This window comes from Prinia subflava, chromosome 20 (genome assembly GCF_021018805.1).
Source record: "Prinia subflava isolate CZ2003 ecotype Zambia chromosome 20, Cam_Psub_1.2, whole genome shotgun sequence".
NCBI lineage: Eukaryota > Metazoa > Chordata > Aves > Passeriformes > Cisticolidae > Prinia > Prinia subflava.
The window spans coordinates 7,896,120-7,912,983 of NC_086266.1; the positions used below are offsets into that span (position 1 = coordinate 7,896,120).

Genomic DNA, 16,864 nt, shown 5'->3' on the forward strand with positions numbered 1-16,864 from the left:
TTCCCACCCTCCCAAAAATCCCCCCCAAAATCCCCCCCGAGGCATCCTGGAGCCGTGGCCATGTCTCAGCTGAGAGCTGTAAGCGCAGGGGGAGCCTCTCCCCTTCCCAAGCGCTGCCAGTCTCAGGCTAAGCCGCTTACAGGGCTCCTGCCAATCCAGACGTGCTGCCAGGCTGCAACTTCCCACCCCCTCCCCGGCTCTGCTTCCCTGTGTCCTTATCCCAAGTATTCTTCTCCCAGCCCCCTTGGCAGGTCAGCGTGTGCAGCAGGATCCCACGGAGCTGCACGGGACAGAGAGCCCAGTCCAGTGTCCGAGCCCATCCAGCTGCAGGAGCGCCAGCCCGGAGCAGTGTCCAGCGGGTCCCACCCCTCCCACCCAGCCCACGTCCGCAGCAGCGTCCGAGTCCACACATCCAGGGAGGGTTGGGAGCAGCTGAAGAGGTCGGAGAGAGGGAGGAAGGTTGGTGGTCAGCAGCTGCTACAAGGAGGAGCTGGGCAGGTTCAACGTGGAGCAAGGAGGAGGGAGAGAAACACAAGAACCAACTGAAAAGGAGGCAAAGGGAGGACGCCGGGATTCGGGGACGGATCTCTACCTTCTAGGCCACAGCCAGCACGGGATGGGAAAGGGACAGTCAGCGGCTGGTTGGCGGAGGGTTGGTTTTGTGTCACTCACGATAGAAAACATATTCGGTGTAAGAGGTCCAGATCCTGTCGTCCGTCTGCTCGTGGGCGAAGGCACAGGTGCCTGTGGAGTTGCAGGCCACCATGTGGAAGCCGGCATCGGCCAGTTTGTCAAAGGCTTGCTCCAGGAAGGTGAACTTGAGGTAGTACCTGGACGTGTACCGCTCCGGGGGCCTGTCCGGGTCCCTGCTCTCGTTCAAGGTGTCCCCAAAGACCTCCTTGGCCAGCGCGGTCTTGCCGCACACCATGATCCGGGCCACCCTGCGGAACTTGGCATCTGTCTGGCTGTCCCTGCCCAGCGTGTAGGAGCCGCGGTAGCCGATGGTGATGAAGCCGGCCCTGCGGCCCTCGGCGCCGGCAGCGCCGGGCGCGGTGCTGGGCGGCGCTGCCGAGGCCAGGCTGCGGGCAGGGTCGGCACCAGGGGACAGCTCCTCGGGGTCACTCTGGCAGGCGTCCTCCCCCAGGGAGTTCTGCTCGCTGAGCTTGGGTGCCAGCAGCTTCGCCAGCTCGGGCAGCAGGAAGTACTCGGCCTCGCGCTGCAGCCGGCCACGCTCCGGGAAGTGCTCGGGCAGCACCAGCTGCCGGTCCCGCAGGTAGTCCAGGACGTAGCGGAACAGGAACCCGTCCCGGTCCACGAAGAAGCGGCCCTTGCTGTCGCGGGCCAGCGAGCGCACGTCCTTCTGCGTGAACATCTCCCAGAGCAGCGAGCCGGGCACGCTGACCAGCGTGGGGTGCCGGGTGATGTACACCTGCCCCCCCACGTTCAGCTCGATGATGTCAGGGAAGGGGTTGCTGTCCTCGCCGCCTTTGGCGCAGCCCGCGGGGTCTGCCAGGGCCATGGTGAGCTCCCGCTGCTCCCACCTGCGGCACAGACAGGTCAGAACCGTGATAAAACTGCCAGAAAACACAGCCCGCTGCCCTGATCCCAACTGACTGCAGGGCATCCCAAGGGGGATCAAGCCATTGCCACAATCCCAACTGATTGCAGGAGATCCCAAGGGGCCTCAAGCCACTGCCGTGATCCCAAGTGATTGGAGAGGATCCCAAGCCAGATCACACGTGGAATCATAGAAGTGTTTAGATTGGAAAAGCTCTCTAAGATCATGGAGTCCAACCCAGCACTGCCAAGCCACCACTAACTGTGTGATTTTGGGTCAGCAGGCAGGACAGGACCGGATCCTTGTCTCTCCAGGAGTCTGGAAGTCATCTGGCCCAGTCCCTGGCTCTTGGAACAGGCAGCATTATCCAAAGCCACCTCCCCTTCCTTGGCACGCTGCCCGTGGTCTGACCGTGCCATCTCCAGCTGAGCTCCCCAGAGAGGCTCAGCCCCTCTGCCCGGGAAGGTGCGGGGACCGGGGCTGCTGTCAACAACAGGAAAGGCAGGGCTGTCACACCCTGGGGACCCGGCAGCCGCAGCTGCCAAGGGAGGAGCTCCCGGCGCAGGGGCCCCGCAGAGCGGGGCTGGAGGGGCTGTGGAGCGACGCAAGGAGCAGCCCGGGGCTGGGGAAAAGCGGCACCAGTGCCTTGAAGGACAGAGGGGCAGGGAGACAGAGCCTTTTGTCACTCCTGCTCTGTCCTTGCTCCTGGAAAGTGCTCAACGCGGACTCGCAGCCAAGCTGGGAGTTGGCAGAACCTCTCCAAGGGGCTGGGACCAAGACAAATCCTGGTCTGCTGCTACAGCCTGGGAGCAGATGCCACGGATTTATACATTTTCCAAAAGCAAGCCGGTTCTTGGATGTCTCTTGACACTGCAAATCAGCAGCTTACATAAACCTGGCTCAGCAGCCGGAGCCTGGATCCATGCCGTGCTCTGTGCAGGCATTTGGGAGACCACGGAGGGAAGAGGTTCCCTGGGCTGACCTCCAGCTCTGCCCCCTCCGTGGGTGATCTCAGTGCTGCCCCGGGTCTGCTCGGAGGCTGGGACCCCCCGAGACTGGTCCCACACCCAAGAACAGCCCAAAGTCTCGCCCCGTCCCCGTGTCCTGCCGCAAAGATTCCCAGGAGCTGCTCCAAAGGATCCCAACACAAAATTCGGAGCAATCAAAGGACAAAGATAGAACTCTGTGGGCACTTTTGGGCACGGGGACAGAGCTGAGCCAGCCTCTCACGGCCACACTCCTCCTCCCGGCTCACAGGGAGGATCGTCTTTGCACAGGGAGTGACTTGGGCAAGGAAGAGACGGAAGGATGGAAAGAGGATCAGCGCGGTCCCGGCTTCCCAGCCCCTCCCGCGGTGCCTCTGGGTCCCTTTCCCTGGCGATTCCATGCCCATGGCACAGCCCAGCGGGCAGGAGCCGTCCGTGCCCGGAGCTCGCATCCCTTTGTCCAGGCTGGAGGAGGCTGGGGGGGCTGCCCGCGGTGGGCTGGGGGCTCGGGGGGGACAGGGAGAGCGTCCCCCCTGTCCCCTCTGCCCGCCCCAGGCGCGCAGCCGGCGGGGACATGAGCGGGGACAGCGGCGGGGACAGCCCGGCTCAGCCCTGGCGCTCCCCGGCCGGGGGACCCCGACCCCGCCGCCCCCGATACCTGGGCAGGGCGGCCCGGCCGCTCCGCTGCGCTCCGCTCCGTGCCGCTCCGCTCCGTGCCGCTCCCCTCCGTGCCGCTCCCCGCCGTGCCGCTCCGCTCCTCGCCGCTCCTCTCCGCCCGCCCAGCGCTGGCCCCGCCGTTTTATGGCCGGGAAGGCGGCGAGCGCCGTCCCCCGCTGTCCCCGGGACCGCCTTCCCTCCGCCTTCCCCCGCCTCCCTCCGCCTCCGCCCGACCGGCCCCCGCCGTCCCCCCATCCCCGTCCCCCCATCCCCGTCCCCCCATCCCCGTCCCCCCATCCCTGTCCCCGCATCCTCCTCGCTCTGGTACCGGCCGGAGCTGATGGGGAATTCGGGGGCACCCTGGCCATGGCCTGGGCATGCAGCGGGGCTTGTAAAAAAGGATGGAGAGGAACGTCTAACACTGCCAGATGGTGCCAGGTCAAGGGGAACGGTTTTAAACTAAAAGAATGGGGATGTATATGGGATATTGGGCAGGAATTGTTCCCTGGCAGGGTGGGCAGGCCCTGGCACAGGGTGCCCAGAGCAGCTGTGGCTGCCCCTAGATCCCTGGCAGTGCCCAAGGCCAGGCTGAACAGGGCTTGGAGCAGCCTGGGACAGTGGGAGGTGTCCCTGCCCATGGCAGGGGGTGTGACTGGCATGGGCTTTGAGGTTCATTCCAATACAAACCATTCCATGAATCCATAATTCCAAATCCAGCCAGCAAAACCCCTACAGCAGCCAAACTCTTGCTATTCCTTGGATGATTTTATATTGTGGAGGGGACTGGAGGGACTGAAATCCCCTTTCCCAAGGTAGGGATGACACCAGTGGGGTCATAAGGAGCTTAGGCTGTTGTGGCAGCCTGTTTGTCCAGGCTGGAAAAACCAAGCAATGAAAGAGAATCCAGCTCCTCTCAGTTTACTTGAAAAATCCAATTTTCTGTAAACCTAGGAAAATTCGGATGTTGTTCGGACAACTCCAAACCACATCCGAATATTTACACATTTCCTGGAAGTCCGATGAAGCTTAAATCCCAGCATTCTCTGACAGCTGGCCTGAGTTCATCATGGATTTTTGTCCCCGTTAAATTTTGTAAGAGCAGAAGATGCAATTTCTTCTCCTCCTACAAATCAAATCCCTGAGTTTGGGCACTCACATCCAAGGAATTTTTCTGTTTGGGTTTCTCTTGCTGTTTTCATGTATCCCAGGACTGTTTGATTATTTTCCCATACATTGTAGAAACTCTTCCCTGTGGATACTTTGTGGGATATATTTATAGATGGGACCAATTTGTTGGATGGATGGAGGGATGGAAGGATGGATGGATGATGGAGATTTTCTCAACTTGAAGCATCTTTGAAATTTGCCTGGGAGAGAATTTAGCCACTGTGAGCCTGTTTGATTTTTGGGACTGGGATGAAATCCAGTGTGGTTTTGTCCCACTTTTCTGGAGGTTTGATCCAATGTAACTCCAAGTTCATAGAAGAATTCCCAGGGAATTTTCGGCTCTGTTGGCTCACAACTCCCTGTCTGTGGAAGATGCTGTGACCCCAATTATGATCCAAGTTCAAGGTCCAGCCCAGTGCTTCCACCCTGGGCAGCTGTGCCAGGGCTGGACAAACCTTCCCATGAAGAAATTTTTCCTAAAATCCAATTTAAACCAATTTATCCTGGAGGCTGTGCTGGGAGAGTTGGGATGGGAGCCCAGGACAGGCCCAATGACAGGAGCAACGATGGCACATCCTGGTCTTTTTTCCCTTTCCCTTTCCCTTTTCCCAGCTGCCTCTGTGCTTTGCCTGAGGCTCATAGGGGACAAATTGCACCCAAATTGGTGCCAATATTCCCATGAGCTGATGTGGAAATCATGGAAATCATCCAGGCCATTGCTGATGTGTCCAGAGGCAACTGGGAATGGGATCTCCAGGGAAGGGGAAGAGGTTTGGCACCATGGAAGTGATCAGGGGGCCTGGAAACTCAGGAGAAGCTGCCAGGAGGTTTTATAAAGCAGCTTTTACAAGTCCTTCCAAGAAGAGTGGAGCAGGAATTTGGGTCCCTCTCTGGCTTCTGGAGACTTTTATCAACCACAAGAGTGGCAGATGATTCATCTCCATCCCAAGAGAAGGCAGCGAAGGGTTTAACGAGGGTTTGTTTGTGTCCACTCTGGGATTCCACAGAGTGATTGCAAGGATGGCCCTGGCATCACTTCCTGGCTGTTATTCCCATGTTTTCCGAGCTTGGACACAAATCCCTTCACCCCAGGGTGCCTCATCCTCCTCATCCCCAGCCAGAGGGTCCTGTCCACTCCCCAGCACTGCTAAAACTGCCCCAAAACTCCTCGAAGGCTCCTTAAATTTGCATTTTCAAGGACCGAGGAGTGTAAACTGGAAGCGAGACACAAATGTTTCCATTGCCTGACTTTTCCCCAGCTAAAAAAGTCCAAAGTGTAATAAATGGATTGTGAGCCGTGCTGGGATGAGGATCCTGTGACCCATCACGCTGCAAGGATGTTATCCCAGAGCACTGATGCTGCTCCATCCCTTCCTTATCCAGAGATAACAAAGGGAATCGCCTTTGTGGAGGCAGGAATGCTCAACAGAGGAAAAATCCCCTAATTCATGGATGTCAGAAGGGTCCACACGGAGGCTGGGATTCCTCAGTGCCACGGCCGTGATTCACCAGCCAGGACTGGAGGCAGGAATCTTTCATCCTTAAACAAAGTGGAGCTAAAAAGTCCTAAAAAGGCAACAGAATCCCTCAGTGCCAGACTCCTGTGGGGCACGGAATTATTTTTAGGACATTTGGGGCACTGCATTGTTTTTATAGGTTTGGGGCACTGAATTATTTTTTAATCCCTTCGGGGTCTTCTGGCTGTGTGCCCATCAGGGGGAAAATCCCCCTCTGCAGCATCCCTGCTCCTCTCGGTGCTCCCAGCTCTGCCTCCCTCTTCCCCATCCTCATTCCTCCTTCATTCTCCCCCTGTGCAGGGTTTTCCTCTCTGGGGTTATTTAAAATTAATGATTATTAAAATTATTATTATTTAAATTAAATCACCCTTAATTGATGATGTTCGGGGTGAGAAGAGCTCAGGGCTGAAAGGGCTCCCAGCCCTGAATCACTGACCCCGTGCAGGGTCCCGGATTTCCATAAAGCTCCCGCAGCATCCCTAAACCCCCTCTTCTCCTCTTTTCCTTCACCTCCCTCCTCCCGGAGCCGCCCCGATCCGCCGGGAGCTCGGAGCTCCGAGCGCCTGAGGCTAAAGAGAAGCGACAGAAGCGACAGAGGCGACAGAAGCGACAGAAGCGACAGAAGTGACATCCTTTGTGCGGCTGTGGCTGAGGCTCTGCACTCTCCCCGCCTCTCCACCAAGATCCTGGAGGCTCCAGCCGCTGCCGGCTCCTGTCCAAGGGGTTAATCTGCCTCTGCCCGGGGCTCAGGTGGCTTTGCAGCCCCGGGGACGCAGCGGCCACACCCGTGAGACCCTGCTGGAGTCGGAGGCTCCTTCAATAATTCACCGGCACATCTGATCTGGGCCATTTTTAGCAGCGGCTGCCGCGGTCATTGCAGCTTTTCGGTGACAGATCGGGTTGGACAGGGCAGGAGAAAGGCTCTGCTTAGCGGGGCGCTTTAATTGGCTTCTCATTAGGGGGGCCGGCCGGCCACGCAGCCCAGGAGAGCTCGGGAGGGTGAGGGCAGAGCTGGAGACTGCTCCCGGAGGAGCCGGGGTTTGGTGGCCTCCCCACGGGAGGGTTTCCTGGCTCTGGTGGGACTGAAATTGTCACTCCAGGGATGATGGAAATGCTGTGCCAGGGACCTGCTTCCATCCCAGGCAGGATTTGCCAAGAGAAATGAATGAGTGTGCGTCCATCCCATCTCATTCCTGGATGGACCCTTTGGAGCTGCTCACCCTGAAGCACAGGTGTCTCACCCAGACCTTTCCTTGTGACCTCTTCCAAGCTGGGCAATTAAAATCCTGATTAAGGACCACAGACACCGCTGGATTTCAGGCCAGAGCTGTCAGCTGGAGCTGGGTTGGGAATATTTCAGCCTCGGAGGGAAAGGGGTGAGGAATGGCCTGGCCAGAGCAGGAACATCTCCTGAGAAGCAGCATGGACCCAGTGGCACACCAAGCCCTCTGGTGTGTCTGCCTTGCACTCCCTGCCATCACTCTGGAGGATTTTTCCCTCCAAGGGAACTCTCCAGACTGGATTCTGCTCCCAGGAGAGCCCAGTGAGTCCAGCCTTTTCCTGGGGAGGGTCCCTTGGCTTTTGCCTTCTCGCTCTGTGTCAGAGCCAGACGAGAGAGATGCGGGGATGGCGGGCGGCTCTTTCCCAAAATGCTGCTTATTGCACAGTCCTGGATCACAGGGGGTGACAGAGCCTGGCCTAAAAGCTGCCACAGTTCTATACAACCTGTAGACAAGCCTGAAGCCACACTGGTTCTGTTACAATGCATTAGGTAGTTTTATTTGCCAAGCATCTTAATACATAGAAACCAATCAGCATCACACACAACACCTTTACATTTACCTATAGCCTATCATCACTACTGATATTAGCATATTATGTTATAGTTTAGGCTTAACTTGTTTTCTTGCAGTGGAAAATCCTTAGCCTTTGTTTCTACTTGGTAAAAACGTGGGTTTTGTTTGCCTATGGTATCTTTTGCTTCTCTAAGACCTATTTCTGCTTGGTAAAAACATCTTCTTTGTTTGTGGTCAACGTATCTTTTGCTCCAGCCATAAAACCTCTTTCTGACTCGACTTATTCTCTGCTTTCTTAGTTGTCCAGTAACATGGAATTCTAACTTTAGACACCCTTTATTCTTCTAGATAAAAACTTGCTTTAATTTCTATTTTATTTTTAAATTCTACATTCAGAGAGCCTTCTGCTAGCCTTACATATCTGTGAAACTTTCTTGTCGAACTTTTATCTTTTCCAACACCTATGGATGCTTGGATCCTCTGCAGGATCCACGGAAAGCTCCAGCAAACAAAAATTGATGGGTTAAAAAAACCCCTTGTGAGAACCCCATGGGATTTCTGGGATGAGGATCATGCACACAGTGAGCTGGGAACAACCTGGGCTGCCAAACTCCCCACAAACCCTTGGATTTTTATGCACAGAAGGTTTATTTAGGTGCTGCTCAATGAGACACAGCTGAGATGGGATAAGAAGAAGGGAGGAGGTGGCAGGTGGGTGACAGGAGGGACCTGTGGGTACCTGGTGCAGCCAGTCTGTTCCTCAGGCTCTGCCAAGGCACTGCCCGGGCAGGGAGGTTCCACCTGGCTGGGAATGCTGCTGGTGCAGGGACAGGGAACAGGGGGATCTGCCTGGGCAGCAGGAAATCCCCCAGAGCAAACCCAGGGGTGCCCTCCCCATCCTCTCCTACAAATGGGAAGGACTCAGCCTCACAGAATTTCGGGTGTCCCAGCTTAGAGCAGTTGCAGGAGAGTGCTGAGATCCTTCTCTTCTTCACTCATCTCTTCTCAGGAAGGGTTGCCCAGCACTGGAAAAGTCTTTCCAGGGCGGTGGTGGAGTCACATCCCTGGAGGGATTTAAAGGCCCTGAGAGGTCGCACTTGGGGACGTGGGTCAGAGCTGGAGGAATGGTTGGATTTGATGGTCCCAGAGGGCTTTTCCAGGCTCGGGGATTCTGTGATCTCCAGCCCAAACGGGTCCATGGCTTGTCCTTGCCACTCCTTCCCTCACCCTTTAGCACAGAGTCCCTGTCCCTTTGTCCCCTGAACTGCTTTCCCAGAGTCTCAGCGGGTCAAGGACAAGCCCAGAGCCAGCCCCAGGCGAGGGCCAGCCCAGCCAGGAGCTGGAGCTGTGCTGGGAACATCGATCCCAGCCCTGCTGGCCGTGCAGGAAGCGTTCACTGCCTGTGTCTGCAGCTGGACAGGGACAGGCCCAGGAGCATCAATGTCACTTTGCCAGGCAGGGATGGATTTTGGAAGGCTCATCCCTCCCCCAGCACTGTGCCAGGGAAATTTGTTGGCCCATTTCCCTGGCCACGTGCCCGTGTGCCTCGTGACTTGGAGAGATCCAGCAGTGCCAGTGCTCCCAGGGACACAGGGCTGGAGGGGAGCATTCCTTGTGCTTGGAAGGGGCTCTGGAGCACAGCTCTCATCTCCCTGCATCAACTGCCCAGATCCCAGGCCAGGTTGGGATAACTCTTCCCCTGAGGGTGGCTGGGGAGAGCAGAGCCCTGCAGGGACTGAGCCTGGCACGGGGACAGGGCTCTGGAACTTCCTGAATGGACAATTTATCTTTTCAAAGTTGAGAGAAGGATCAAAAATCCCCAAACCCTGGATAGGAAGGGACCTTAAAGCCCATCTCATTCCAGGCCCTCATGGCAGGGATTCCCCTTGGAAGGGTGGAGGTGACAGTGACTGGGATGTGCTGCTGTCCCCAGGTGGCTCCAGGCCCGTGCCAGGAGGGGTCAGGGAGATCAGCCCTGCCCTGAATGACAAAGGGACATCTCACATGTGCTGGACACTCCCAGGGGAGTTCTCTGCCAGTTCTTCCTGGCCCTCATGCCCCAGAGCCTGCCTGGGTCCTCTTTCTCCTGCCAGGAGCGTTTGGAGGTGGGAGAAGGAATCATTTCTGGAGAAATGTCTGCTGACTTCCCTCCCGCCTGTTTCCCTCTGGCCCGGGAGGAGCCTGGGACAAGAGCAGTGCCAGGATTTGGGATCTTGGTGGCTCTGGTGGATGGGAAGTCCTTCCAAGGGCTTTCATTCCCGACAGAGCTCGGACTCGCCCCGGATGAGCTTTCCTGGAGGAGGTGCAGCATCTCCCCAGGCAGGCAGTGCTCACTCCACCCCAACCAGGGACAAGTGGCATCCACCACACGGGACAGGGAGAGAGGAAACAGCCCCAGGCTGTGCCAGGGGAGGCCCAGGTCGGATATGTGGGAGGATTTCTCCACAGAAAAGCTCATCCAGCCCCAGAGTGCCCATCCCTTCAGGGGTTTCACAGCTCTGGGGGGTGACACTTGGGGACAGGGCCTGGGGGTGACCTTGGCAGAGTTAATGGCTGGAGCTGGAGCCATCATTCCAATTTATCTAAAGAGCCAAGGAACAAAATCCATGGAATTCCAGCTGATTCCAGCTCCTGTGGGGTTCCCAGCTGACTGGAAAACTCAGCTAAGTCCCACTTTTCCCTGTGTCCAATTCTCTCTCCCCTCCTCCACAGATATAATTAAATTCAATTAATCTGATTATCTGTACAGTCTATCAGAAAAAGAAATCTTAATAGCCTGCTCAACGTGATGAATTAATAGATATTAATTAGAATTCATTACTTTTATCACCATCTCACTGGGCTGGAACTCTGAAAACATTGGAGGAAAGGGAAAATTCTCATTTTTAGTTTATAATTCACGTCGGATCAAACCTTTATCTCATCTGGATGTGTGTCACACAAAGTTCCATCCCTTGTGACATCCAGGGGGACACCCCCCCTCCCCCCAAAAAGGGCCATAAATGTCCTCTGAGAGGCTCTCAGGGACTGGGAGGTGGTCCAGAGATGGGGGGAATATTTTTCAGTTCTTCTGGGGCGGGGAAGGGATCTCTCCTTGTGTGCCAGGGCTCGTTGGGTGCTCAGGGGGCTGGGAATATCCCAGCCCGTGATCCCCATCCCCTGCTCGGGCTCACTCCTTTTGTTGGTTGTGTTTACTCGAGGAGAAAAAAGAAAAAAAAAAAAAAAGAGAAAGTGGGGCCATGAAGCAAAACCAGTGCAAAGCTGTGACCGCTCCGGCTGTGCTGGACATAAATCAGGAGAGAGGGAAGCCAAGGGAGGGAATGACCTGGCAGGGGTGGCCCAGGAGCAGGCAGAGCCTTTAGGAGATTCCCAGCACCCTCTAGCGGGATCTCTGCCTCCGGAGCATCCCAAAAATCCAGGGAGCATCCCAAAAGCCTGGCACACGGGGGAGGATGAGGGTGTGCAGCCCTGGCACCCACCAGTGGCTCGGGATCCGCTCCAGGGCTCGCCAAGGGCTGCCCGTGCAGAAAGGGAAGGTCCCCGTGGCACCAGGAGCTTTTCCAGAGGAAGGGATGGCCCTGGAATTGCCCACAATGCAAAGATCAGGTCCCCACAGTGCCCAGGGAGCCGAGACCCTCCTGTCCCCTCTGCACCTCGGGATGGTCAATGGAGCCAAGGGTCAGATCAGGGCACCCCAGGGATGTTCTGGGATGAGAGAGCCCTCCAAAAATCCGGGGTGGAGGCAGGGCTAATCCTCCAGGTGGTACAAGGGATCAGCCACAGGGCTCCAGGGTGGGAGATCCCAAATGCTGCAGCTTCCCTGCAGCCCTGGGTGTTTTTTCTTTCTGGCTGCAAAGCAAGAAACCAGAGGGAATGTAAAATCATCCTGTGTGAAGTTGCCATTAAAGGATATGAGGCAAAAACCCATTCCTACTCCTCCCTGGAACTCCCCCTGTGCCTTCTTGGCCTGATTTATTTTAGAATGGAAAAGGAAATCATGGAATGGTTTCGATGGGAAGGGGCTTTAGAGCTCATCCCATCCCACCCCTGCCACAGGCAGGGACACCTCCCACTGTCCCAGGCTGCTCCAAGCCCTGTCCAGCCTGGCCTTGGGCACTGCCAGGGATCCAGGGGCAGCCACAGCTGCTCTGGGCACCCTGTGCCAGGGCCTGCCCACCCTCACAGCCAGGAATTCCTTCTACATCGCATTTTCCTGACCAGACCTGGATGTGATCTTCTGGAGCAGAGGCTGCCCATGCCAGGATCAGCAATTCCAGTCCTGCTGGGTTATCCTTTGGAACCCTCCAAAAGCTTTCCTAAACCCTGGAGCCATTTTCCCAACTAGAATCCTGAGGCTTTGGCTTCCCCGGGGCAATTCCAAGTGACCTAAAAAGCTGCTGCTATGTGTGTTTTAAAGCTTTGCCTCTTCATTTGCAGAATGGCTGAGTGGGGGGATGAATAATGGGGATTTTATGGGATATGGAACAGAACAAATGGCTCCTCCTAAAATATTTTTTATCTTCCATAAATCTTGATTCTGCTGCTCTATCCTTTCCTGACATGGAGCAGTTCAGAACCCAGAGTTGATTGGTCAGGTTTTTATAACTCCCGGTGTAATTCCTGTGTGGCAAAGACGAGAGGGCAAAAATTTGCTTTTCTGGGCCTGCATATCCGGATCCCACTCGGCTCTGCTGCCTCCAGCCATCCTCTCTGGGAGAAGGGATGGGAAAAGAGCAAGGTATGGCCATGCCTCACCCATCTCCTGCCCGGGAGCTGCTTCCTGACCTGATTTCCCATTTCCAGCTGGCTCCAGGCTGTTGCTCCACAGCCTGCAAGGGATCCCCCACCAGTGGCTTCTCCACAGTCCTGCTCCTCACCCAGGGTCTGGAGGGAGGGGCAGGAGAGCTGCAGGGTCTGGAAATCTGGGAATGTCAGAAGTTAATGGGAGCCTTTGAACTACCCCAGTCTGAGATTTTGGATCTTGTAATCATGGAAAGGTTTGGCTTTGGGAATGGACCTTAAACATAATTTATAAAATCTATTTCCTCCCAGCTTATCAGAGCTGTCTGCAAGGCAATTTCACCCAGAAGAGCCTGGAAAAGGCCATTTCTCCATCTCCCCACGGAGATGCTTTTACCAACTGGTTTTACCAATTTCTCCCTGGGAAATGAAGCAGGAACACCTCCAACCCCAAACTCCGCTCACTGCCGGCAGGGAAGGGGGCAGAAATCAGCGTTCCTGGGATGCAGCTCCAGCACAGGGCCTGGATTTGCCTCCCTGTGCAGGAAAGCAAAGGGAGCCAGAGACAAAGAGCCCCCTTGGTCCCGGGCGAGGCTCGGAGCGAGCAGAGCAAGAAATTCATGAAAAATGGAAGAGGAGCAGGCGGCTGCCGGGAGCGGCGGGGATGAGGCTCCCGCAGTTATCTGGGGCATGAAGAAACGCAGCAGGCCAGAAAAATGTGAGCGGAGAGCAGCGGAGGTGAAAACGCGGGGGTAAAAGCGAGGCTTTATGTTTAATTAATCGCCTTGTTTGCGTCTGAATGGCGGCGTCCTGCTGGGGACAGCGAGGGACACGCCAGGCTGTGCCACCGTGTCCCCGCCGGTGCCACTGGCTCACGGTGTCTCATTCAGTTTTCCCTGATTTTTTGGGAGGATGATCGTTATTTTTATGTATTTTTAAAAATTTTTATAAATAGGTTTTATTTCTTTTTATAGATTTATATTATTTATAATCCCTTTGGGGTCTTCTGGCTGTGCGCCCATCGGGGGGAAAATCCCCCTCTGCAGCATCCCTGCTCCTCCCGGTGCTCCCAGCTCTGCCTCCCCCTTCCTCATCCTCACCCTGTGCTGCACCAAACCCTCAGTGCTGAACATCCACACGGGAGGGGGCATTGCCAGGCATGGAAATGTTGGGACATGTGGGTTTTCCCTGTCTTTGGCACCGGGAGGTGAATTTTAAAAGGGGGATAAAGAAAAATAGAAAGAAAAATCCCAATCAAATACCTCCTGGAGCTGCAATTCTGTGCTTGGTGGGTGACAGGTGAGCTCAGATGGAGGAACCATTTCTCTCTAAAAAGATTGATTCTTTTTAACCAGGAAAGAGGAAATAGAGATGGTTCAACCCTGATTTTGACTCTTTCTAACCACGAAATATGAAATGGAGGTGATTTAATCCCAATTTTACTCTTTTTAACAGAGAAATAGGAAATGGAGGTGATTTAACCCTGACTTTGACTGTTTTTAACAAAACAAGGAGGAAATGAAGGGGGATTTAACCCCAATTTTGAGTCTTTAACCAAACAAAGAGGAAATGAAGGGGGATTTAACCCTGACTCTGGGGCACAATTTCACTTTGCTTTGCTTTTCTGCCTCTGCAGCTCTGATGCTCCTCCTGCACCTGGGGATTTCCTGCCCCGACCTCGTGCTCAGGGCTCCTCTCAGGTTCTTCAGCCTTCCTGTTTTGCTCTCAGAGCTTTCATTTCACCCACAAATCATTTCCTGCTCGGAGGCTCCTTGTGACTGGCCCCCTCCATTTCTGCTCCCCTGATAAATCTCTGCCCTCTCCTCCCTTTTCCAAGGCACTTTCCCTGGCTGCCAGCAGCTGGATGGGTGATGGGGAATTTCAGGAATCTTCCCCTGACATCTCTGAGTCTCGCAGGTTGTCTCTGGATGACAAGGTGGAGGGGGAGGTGATGCTGCTCTGCTGCTGACAGCTTTTCAATTCAGCCACGGGAAGTTTCGAGCTTCCCAAATTAACCCATCCTCTATTACTCTGCCTTTCCATCATTCTCCTGGAGTTCAAGTGCTGCTCTAAATGAATTAGTGTTGGAAAAGGGGTGTGGGGAAGGAGTTGCCATTGGAGAGGCTGAAAACCTGATAGGGAGGGAGGAACCAGGGTAACCCAGAAAGGCTCAAAGGAATGTGGTGGTGACAGAATCATTTAAATTCCTTTTTATTTTGGGGGGTCACAGGCATGGTAGGAATTTTTAATAACTGGGGATATGATTCCAAGCTCATTAAATGTGTGGCTGAGCTGAGGGAGTTGTTGAGGGGTTCACTGCTTTCAGTTCACTGCAGTGCTGCAAATTCAACAACAAATTCTTCCTCCCAAACATTCCCAGTGCCTGTTGTAATAATAACAATAACAACAACAACAACAACAACAACAACTATAATAATTATAATAATAATAATTATTATTATTACTTCCCTGCAGTCTGTATTATTATTTGTCCCTGGTTCTCACTCAAATATTTTCAAACCCCGAGGTTTCAGTTGTAGCCAGTTGGTTTTTCCCCTCCCCATGCAGCTCAGAGGCTGTGAAAGGGTGGCTGCTGGCCTCCAAGTGTTTATCCAGGACCACAGGCCTTAGGCTGCCGGGAATCCTGATATTGCTGGGTCTGCTGAGAGTGGAAAAGCAGCTCAATATCCTCTCCCATGGCAGAGGGTTGGAAGGAGAGGGGCTCTGGGAGCTTTCCTTCCAACCCAACTTCCTGACATCTGGGAGTCACAGAATTCCAGAGCTGTTTGGGTTGGAAGGGACCTTAAAGCCCTTCCCATTCCCCCCTCCATGGGCAGGGACACCTTCCAGAGCCTGGTGTGCTCCAGCACTTTCAGGGATGGGCAGCCAGAGCTTTTAGGGATCACCTCTCCATCGTGGTTGTGTTTTGCAGGAAGATACCCCCTGTGTGTGAGGGGATGCTGAGGGATTTCCTTCCCTCCTGGATCATCCATCTCTACTTTAGGAAAGCCAGGCTGGCCAAACACCTGACCTGGCCAAGTACCTGAGCGTGGCTCAGCAGTCACAGTGGTGCTCACTCAAAGGCTGGGTCTGATTTTGGAGTTTTTTTGCCCAATTTATTCCATGATTTCCTGGTGATGCATGGACAGAGCTTCCATGGAAAGCCCAGGAGCTCTGGAGCTGTTTGCAGCAGCCCAGGGAGGCTGCAAAGCTCTGCTCTTGTCCAGCCTCCAGCACTGGCAGGGCACAGCCAGGCCCATCTGGCCATGGGGACAAAGCTCCTTGACAGACATCTCCATAAGGGATTTAAAGATTGGATTTGCTGAAAGAGGGATTATGGAGGGCTGGAGTCAGCAGGAATTTGTGCCTTTGGGGTGACATTAAGGTTTTGGGGAAGTGCAGCTTGGATGAGGTCCTCCCTTTCTGCTGCTGGGGCTGGCAGAGCATCGTTAAAGTTGGGATAATGAGGATTTATTAATGGGAATGTTCCAGAGGCTTTGGCAACACGCCTGGGGTTTCACAAACATGAAAATAAATGGGAAGAAGAGCAACTTCTCAGTTTTACATCCAGAACAAAATAAGTACAGCATGGCTGGCAGGAAAAATCCCAATGCAGATATCATGTCTGCTCTGATCTCTCACATTTCCCACACACAAGGAGATAAGGAGCTCCCACCACACCTGAGAACTCCTTTAGCAGGTGAGCCTGGCTCCTGCAGCTGCTTTGGCTCCTCAGGAATTCAGAGGAGATACCTTCAGGATTTTCAGTCTTTTCCCTCTCATTTGCCATCCCATGGGATAAACGGATCACACTGATCTTAAATATTGGTGCATTTTTGCCCACCTCCTGCTGGGAGGCAAAGAGAGAACCTGATTCTCATTCCTATAATCCCCAGCCTGTATTCCTGCCCCCACCATTCCCCCATCACTGTGCTGTGATGTTCTTTAGCTCAGGCAGCTCTTTGCCATCCCAGATGTATTTTTAGATTGCAGCCTCCTCTCCTTTCACCTTCCTGCTGGCAGGATGAGCGGGACGACCTCTCCACATCCTCCTCTGCTGGTGCCAGGACACAGGGAATGGCTTCCACTGCCAGAGGGCAGGGCTGGATGGGAGATTGGGCAGGAATTGTTCCCTGGCAGGGTGGGCAGGCCCTGGCACAGGGTGCCCAGAGCAGCTGGGGCTGCCCCTGGATCCCTGGCAGTGCCCAAGGCCAGGCTGGATGGGGCTTGGAACCACCTGGATAGTGGAAGGTGTTGGAGAAAAACGGGTTTTAAGGTCCCTTCAATCCCAAACCATTCCAGGATTCTTTGATTGTCTCTTCCCCTCACCAGATCTGGAGCCTCTTCCTTGCCCCTTCCTGGCTCCTTGCACACTGCCAGCCAGAATTGTGCCTATCATTCCTCAAATGGGACCTCCTCACCAGCTGGAATTCAAACCAGGGT

General features: G+C 54.7%; 1 protein-coding gene and 1 pseudogene across 2 annotated transcripts; one reads left to right on the plus strand and one right to left on the minus strand.

The window, feature by feature from the left end:
- Positions 1 to 28: 28 nt before the first annotated feature.
- LOC134560532 (BTB/POZ domain-containing protein KCTD12-like) lies at positions 29 to 3,355 on the minus strand. 2 transcript variants are annotated; one of them, XM_063416630.1, is made up of 3 exons: positions 3,269 to 3,355; positions 3,203 to 3,238; positions 29 to 1,541 (listed from the first exon to the last, which is right to left on the minus strand). In XM_063416630.1, exon 3 carries the CDS (start codon positions 1,517 to 1,519, stop codon positions 665 to 667), a length of 855 nt encoding a protein of 284 aa, XP_063272700.1. In that variant the 5' UTR covers positions 1,520 to 1,541; positions 3,203 to 3,238; positions 3,269 to 3,355; the 3' UTR covers positions 29 to 664. The 2 variants fall into 2 exon arrangements, with proteins under 2 accessions (XP_063272700.1, XP_063272699.1); XM_063416629.1 differs by having other exon boundaries at positions 3,203 to 3,293.
- LOC134560714 (exocyst complex component 1-like) overlaps positions 2,944 to 16,864 on the plus strand; it is a 30,768-nt pseudogene continuing 16,847 nt past the window's right edge.